At 35.7% G+C, this 8,142-nt stretch overlaps 1 protein-coding gene across 2 annotated transcripts in view; it reads right to left on the bottom strand.

The window, feature by feature from the left end:
* Positions 1-2,233: 2,233 nt before the first annotated feature.
* The window catches only part of LOC139698414 (YTH domain-containing protein 1-like), a 99,490-nt gene continuing 93,581 nt past the window's right edge, over positions 2,234-8,142 (bottom strand). Inside the window, exons 14-18 of one of the 2 annotated variants that reach the window (XM_071597314.1) lie at positions 7,756-7,814; positions 7,596-7,669; positions 5,694-5,753; positions 5,522-5,614; positions 2,234-4,299 (exon numbers count right to left, since the gene is read on the bottom strand). In XM_071597314.1, the coding sequence (XP_071453415.1) occupies positions 4,213-4,299; positions 5,522-5,614; positions 5,694-5,753; positions 7,596-7,669; positions 7,756-7,814 (373 nt within the window). In that variant the 3' untranslated portion in view covers positions 2,234-4,212. Of the gene's footprint in view, positions 4,300-5,521; positions 5,615-5,693; positions 5,754-7,595; positions 7,670-7,755; positions 7,815-8,142 lie in introns of those variants that run through there. The other variant, XR_011702920.1, reaches the window with a different exon arrangement.

Raw genomic sequence — 8,142 nt, 5'->3', positions numbered from 1 at the left:
AGTAGCTTATCTTGTTGCAGAAGATATTTGTAGATTCTCTGACACCACTACAAATGAAGGTGCGGCAAAAGCATTTGCCATACATTTGGGGATGAGGTTCTTCTCTTTATCATCAGCACCAATCTGATGTGAGAGTCTTTCTGGGAAACCATTACAGGCACAGGGGAAGGAACTGGCCCCCCTACCCTGATGTGTGAATTTCATACACCGTCAGGCTTAGTACTGGGTGACCCATCACCTACCAAACCAACCTTCGGGTTGATTTCTGTGTTTTTATATACATACATATATATATATATATATATATATATATATATATATATATATATATATATATATATATAACACTTAGGACTAGTGGACACAGACAAAAACACAGAAACACACAAAAAAATAGTGAGTCTCTTTTTTTGTGTGTTTCTGTGTTTTTGTCTGTGTCCACTAGTGCTAACTGTTATACATTATTATTCACGTCCGTGAGTCTTTCAAAAAGTGTTACATATATATATATATATATATATATATATGTATATATATATATATATATGTATATAATGTGTGTGTGTGTGTGTATGTATATATATATATATATATATATATATATATATATATATATATATATATATATATATATATATATATATATATATATATATATATGCAATAACCCTTAGAGGGGGGATGGAGAGGTAAGTTGGGTAGGATAGGTGGAGGTGAGATTTAGTGGGGTGGTAGTAACTGAGCTTGGGGGTGGAATAGGAAAGATGCAGGAGGGGGGAGCGTGAAGGATACAAATGGTCATTAACAAGTTTTTGGTGCTTGGATTTCTGATGGCTTAAAATCTTGAGCTCTACAAGGTCATCTAATGTCCCTTCTTCTCTTAAGGTAGAACCTTTGGGTAGAATAAGTCTTCATTGGTCAAACATATCCTTGACCAAGGTCACAGTAGTGCTTCCCGCCCAACGTGCCAAGTTTATCTTCCTTCATTTATGCCTAGTATGAAAGACTTCCTCCAAGCAACACCAAAAACAGTGTCTTAGTTTTGTAATACATCCTCTATCCACATTAACACTAATACACTTTTTTCTAGGTGATTTTCTGCAATTTATAATATAAATCAGCTCATAAAACCATAATACAATATTGTTGCCTTCTATAAAGTACATTATAAATTCCACTAAGAACCAATCTCTTCATAAAAGGTATCAAAATCATTTTTAGCCAAGTAAAGTTTCTTTCTACGAGGGTCATCCGGAAAGTAGTACCCGTTCGTGAAATAAAAAGACAAAAGTAAATATTAACAAACATAAAAAATTTTATTTGAAAGAGGATACTTTAAACTACTTCTCAACATAATCTCCAAGCAAATTAAGGCATTTGTCATAACGTGTGACAAGTTTCTGTATTCCTGCTGCATAGTCCTTCGCCGCCAGCTCATTGAGATACGCGAGGGACCCATCTTGCACAAATTTTTGCATAATGCAGATGGTGTTTAACAATTTCATGAACAATTGTTCGAGAAACATTGGGAAAATGCTCACAGATGTCATCAATTGTGACGCGCCGATCGTTCCTCACGAATTCGTCAACTGAGCTCACCAGTTGGTCTGTAATGACAGACGGTCTCCCCGAACGCTCATCGTCGTGTGTGTTCCCCCTCCCCATGTTGAAGTTGCGACACCACCGCCGAACAGACGACTCGTCCATTACATTGTCTCCATACACCTCTTTTAATTGGCGATGAATATCACATGGGCGAACGTTTCTTGCATTGAGGAATTTAATCACTGCCCTCACTTCACAACTGGCGGCGTTCTCAATTTTTTTAAACATTGTAAACAATCACAGAAACAACACAGGCAATGCTAGCGTCACGCAACTTGGCTCAGAGAAGGCAGACAAGCCACTGAAGCTATCTGACCTCGTCCAGCGGCTACTCGCGTCGTCAGCACTTCATGCGGCACGAACGGGTACTACTTTCCGGATGACCCTCGTATTATTAGAATGAATTGAATGATGAAAAAACCCAAGGTAAGGGCTAAGACTTTGAACACTGGCGGTGGGTTACCTATTTAAGCATGAATGTATGACATATGATAGGGAAGTGTACTTCACTACAGCATTGAAATCACAGCTAATTTGCAAGTAAATAAGCTAAAATGTTATTTACACCAGCAAAAATTCCAGGATATATTTGTCATTTTCTAGGGTTAGGGGCACCCTATTTATGTTTTATTGCATTCCTTTCCTGAATATAACCCAAATATTTCACATCCCTATTCTGACATTTACAGTAATGTGTTCTTAAGTAGTTCGTAAGTTCTCTTTCTGCAACTTTTACTTTTGCAGTACAATGGTCCTCTGTGGGGCATCACTTGTCCTGGATGACTATCCAGTAGTTGATCCTAAGACAGCTGGTTCTGGGTGACATTCCCTGAATTCATTAGAGCCACGAAAACTGCATGTGAAGCCAATATGGTACACAGATATCCAGGTCACACTTTTGCCAGTACACCACAAGGAAACTAGTGGTCCACATTTTAATCATTACTATTATATTGGGAAATCACAAAATGTCACCATCAGAAATTTGAAATCTGAATATTGAAAACAGAAGCACCTTCAAGTACTTAATTCCTTTTAAAGTTCTTTGCATTAGCAAAAATAATATGTATTACACTTGAATAGCAGACAAGACTATTTCCTGTTACTCCTACAAGACTTCCTTAACTGCAGATAGACTTCCTTAGGTAAATGCAGTTCAATAGAAAATAAATTGAACAGTTACTTAATTTATGCCATTGGAACTATAGGAAATGTAATACCAATTAATTTTTTCCTTTTCATTTTATTTATTTATGGCTCAAAATCACAAATATAAGGGCAGATATGATTTTACCATTCAAACATTTTCAGGGTGAATTTAGAGATTTAATTTTGTTTCATTAACTTGCCTTTGCTGCAAACAGAACATGACCAATTGGAAACAACAAATATAGACTAGATGATTATTGAATAACTGACCTCACTCACAAAGAAATGACTACATATTTCCAGATATCAAAGGGTTCTATTTGGGCTTAATGTTAAACATCAACAACACAGATGAACTTGTTGATTTACCATGGAAATATGAATCAATATTTTAACAAACTTAAATACTTGAGACCATAAAAACCTTCGGCTGTCAGTATTAGCAAGCATACAACTTCTGATCACATACATACCCATCAACTGATGTTTGATTGGACATACTGATAACATTTAAAATTAATAATTCATCATAGACAATTATATTTTGGAATACCACCTGGTAATTTAAGCACTGCCCTTCAAACTCACAATTATTTGCCCACTTTTCAGTCTTAATAGTAATGAAAATGAAACATGAACACTCTGTAACAAAAAAATCAAAGAATTATAGTAGCATAAATTTCAATTAGCATATGAAAATGCTCTCCTTCTGTTCAGATAATTAAACTCAAAGGTGAACTACGCATTCAAATGTTCCCTCCTCCCAAGACTCATACATACCTACCCTACATTGAGGCTGAGACTAAAATTATATTACTTAAACATAAGATGCAGCAGGAGGCTGATTGTATTTATGTTTAACTTATCAAAACTTAACTTCTCTGCTTCAACTTCCAAAATAATGATGACCCAATCAAAATCACCTGGCCATTCCCTATGGTCAATTACAACTATCATGTATCTTAATCAAAAATCCATACTAATAGTTGTAAAACCATATGAAAATGAATAGAAAATATAGTCTTGAATTCTCACACAAAGGGTTTAACATTTAAGACCTTTGAACTAGTCAGCTAAAACACAACCAGGTTTTTCAAATCTAACTAATGGCCCAGTGAGATTCCAATGCAGGGAACTGACCTCAAAGACAAGAAACACAAACTTCTGGGGTCTATATGACGATAATGCTGATGCAGTATGTCAGATCAAGCAACTAGGGTAGCATTTTATACAGAGTAACCAACCAAAGTGACAATACAGGTAGCAATTAACAAATGACCATTCATGAACTTAGGAATTTCAATTTAACACACGCTGATACGGTGAAAGCTCTAAATATAAAATACATCAATAATATCTAACTCACGTTAAAAAAAAACATAATATGACATCAATACTTCAAAAATAGAATATTAAGACATCATTAATTTTTCAGTCACTTTTTGTATTAAAAGTAATTTATCTTCTATCTCTATAACGTCGATCACGGTCCCTTTCTCTTCGCTCACTAGTTCTTTTCAGGAACTCATCAACGGAACGATCATACTGAAAGAAAAACAAAGTACATCAATTAAATAGAGGGGCATGGTAGTCCAGGGGTAGAGTATTAGACCACTGATTGGAGGGCCCAGGTTTGATTCCTGTACATGCCTCTCTCAGCACCCTCAGCTCCACCCAAGCTGTGTGAGTTTACGGGTACCAGACCTTCCTAGGAAACCATAGGCGACCCATGGAAAGGAACTGACCCCCTACTCTAATGTGTGAATCGGGCTTGGTACTGGGTGAACTCCATCATCACCTACCAAATTGACCTTTGGGTTGATAACTGTGTTCATAGTTTCTTCTTAATCAAAAAATTGAGTAAAATTTTGATCATTAAAGTACCATTCTCATTTGTCATAATATCAACACATAAATTCATGCCAGTCAATGAAATTTGTATTTCAAATCTTGTTTATCTCATGAGATGGATCTTTACAGAATTTTTTATTCATTTGCTGATGAAAAATCATGCACGAGATCTATGAGGAAAGGATCCAGCAATGCAATATTTTGAGGCAAATAGTCTACCTAGGACAATGAGGACTTAAGACCCCTTTGAAGTAATTTTCTTGGGACCTCACACACTTATCCAAGCGTCTATTCTACTTTTCAAAACAATCGGCAAAGTTCTTTTTTGGAATGGTCAGCAGCTACCTTATTGCATTCTCTTTTATCTCAACAATATCAAGAATTTCATACTGCAGTTGCAAGGGACTTGATCAAAGCAGCAAGCGATGAGCCAGGTTTTATCAAAAGGCCATAACTGCAGATGAGTCATGAGTCTATGGCTATCACCCTGAAACTAAAGCTCAATTCTTTCCAACAATCGGTTGATGAGATAAAGCGATGAATTCGATGAGGCAGCTGATGACCATTCCATAAAAAGACTGGGCCGATTGTTCTGAAAAGTAAAAGAGACACTGAGATACATGCAGGAAGTCCCAAGGGGAGTACTTTGAAGGGCACAATATTTTTTTTCAAAAAATTGAAAAGGTGGATAGTTTCCGGACAGACCTAGTATATACTTACCATTACAATTAAGTTCCTTGATTTTACATATGAATTTAAGTGATTAATGAATCCAGTTGCCACTATATTGCTTTCATGTTGGACTTTTTTTCTACAACTACTGATATTAATCAGGGACTGATACTTTATTCAGAAAATAAAATGCTTAACTTAATAAAATCTACATAAATCAAGCGATCATAACATTTTTACTTACAGATCGTTTTTCTTGGCGGCTTGCTCGTATTGCATAGTCAGGGGTTGCAATTCCATCATAATAACGGATGGGAGGAGGTGGCTCAAACTGGGACTGGAAAATGAATACACTGGTGAAATCAACAATCAATACATTAGAAATTGAAAAAGAAAATTGCTAACTCAATACTTACGGCTGAATAGAAGTGCAAATGCGATGTGGAATGCCCCCCCCTTGGGTAACTGTAATAGCTCTGCATGAAATAAACAATATTCAAAATGAAATGATCAGGGCATAATAATGTATAAAAATGGAGAATTTAATTTTTCCTTAGTTTTGACAAAATGAGAATTCCTCGAAAATTAAATGTGAGAGGTGTTTTCATCACATGACATTCATTAATCATTAGAATATAATTTATGAAAGTATCCAATAATGAAACAACATGAGTATTTTCTAAGGCAACCCACAATGTGTCATATGACATTTAGAATATAAACCTAGGAAAAATTAAGAATTCTCATTTTCACATCAAGTATCTAATACAGTCTGGTCAAAAGGAATGCCAATCAATTGATCATTAAAATAGTACTACAAATAGTGAGCCAGCTTTTGGCCAGTGCTGCAAAGAGCACTAATTTTGGCAATCCTGTAATAATTATCAGACAAGTTTAGTTCATAAGTGTAGGTGATGATCTTCTGTATACCTGCATAACCTTATCATTTCTCTATTGAGCTCAACCAAAACCCATTTCAAATTACATATTTGTCCATTTTTATCATGACCTAGAATGAGAGCTTGGTGCATGATGGGACCCTGATGACTGAAACTGATGAGACACAATTCTGTATAGCTATAAAAAAGAGAAGTACCTTATCCAAACTGCCTTTTGCGAGCACTTCAAATGGAAGACTAAATGGTCATCTGCATTAAGTGCACGCTCTTGAATCAAGCACATGTAATATATGCCACTTGTGCCATTCAAATCTATAACTACTGCTCTGCCAGGTAACTTTAATTTATTTCAGAGTCAGATTATGAACCTTGGAGGCAGGTCATCCATCAACGAGTCCCTTGTGCAATGACAAAGTGTGCACATTTAATCTGCAATTACTTCCAAGGCTTCCAACATGACCCTTTCTCTCATTCCCAAGGCAAGCAATGCAGTAAATAGTTCAGTTCCCATTACAACTAGCAAACACTTTCTGCTACCCCAAATCAGATATTAGAGCATATTAATGTGACTTTTACACAGGATCTGTCCTAAAAATAAGTAGCCTTTTTCCGACGTCTCTTTTGACTCAAAAGGTATTATTAACAGAGTTTGTGCCTCAGGGATTGACAGTAAGCCATAAGTTTTACATGGTAGTCCTTGAAAAGCTGCAGAAAGGGTACCAGTCAGGTAGGAAATGTTTGCCACATGGAGGCTACACCATGACAACATGCTGTCCCATACCACCATCCTTGCGACCAAGTATCTGACAAAGCACAAGGTGGTAACACTACCCTAGCCACCTTACAGCCCCAATATGGCACTACCAGACTTCTTTTTGTTTATAAAAATAAAAAGGAGCTTGAAAGGGAACCATTTTGAAATGCTGGATAGCATAAGAGACCATGACGAGGTTCTAGTTGATTCTCTGCAATGCATTTTTTTCCAGGATTTATTCTACTTATTTTTAGGACAAAACATGTATTACCTTAAGCTCTTCATTGATTGTATTTGTAATTAACCACTCATGAACTTCCCATGATGGTAAAAATGCATTTCCTAAATATGCTCATTTAATGCTAAAATATCACCGACACAAAATGATTGCAATGAATTTTTAATGAATGGCCCTCCACTATATGCTGATTTGCTCAGTACGAACACATAAACCGTCATGCTTATAATTAAATTCACAGAGGACATCCTGTTTAATACATTTTTCTTACAACTTCTCTTACAAACTTTGAGCAATATAAGAATCTGTATAATCAATGTGTAACACACACTTTGATGAAGCTTGAAATAAAATGCAAAGAGAAAAATCAATAAAATTTGAGTGCAAAATTTTTCTAATTTGATTATATGCTACAATAGGTACTTACAGGGTTATAATGACGCTCTCTTGATCTAGACAATCTTAATGGTGATCGATCCCGTGTGTTTTCTCTATATGCATCTAAAGGATGGAAGAGATAAAAATTATGTCTCTTCAATTATTTGAAAATAAATGAGGAAATAATTTGATATGCAGTTCAAAATTACCTGCAAAACTCCTCCTTGGCTCAACATAGCAATTCTCATCCAAGTGCCTCCTCCTTTCCCTACATAGTAGAAAAATTTAATTTTTAGTATGACAACTGGCAAAAACCCAATGGTGACTCAAAAACTTGAAAGAATTGTTGTTAAATAAAGAAGTGGTAAGCAGAAATATGTACATTTTCGCTATTTCATGAATTAACAAGAACTGTTCATTATACATGAATCAAAAGGATACATAGGCACCATCAACTGACACTCAATTGAAGCTTTATTGGGAAGATATCATGTGCCTCAATAATGCAGGGTGGCCACTTGTTTTTGATTTTCCCAACAAACATACCATCCTTTTTCCTGACATTTATCCCAAATGCTTGGAAACTGATAACAAAT

Source organism: Hetaerina americana, unplaced genomic scaffold (genome assembly GCF_022747635.1).
Source record: "Hetaerina americana unplaced genomic scaffold, ioHetAmer1.1.p SCAF_85, whole genome shotgun sequence".
NCBI lineage: Eukaryota > Metazoa > Arthropoda > Insecta > Odonata > Calopterygidae > Hetaerina > Hetaerina americana.
Note: the sequence above shows the minus strand (reverse complement) of the source record. Positions and strands in the feature narration are given on the sequence as shown.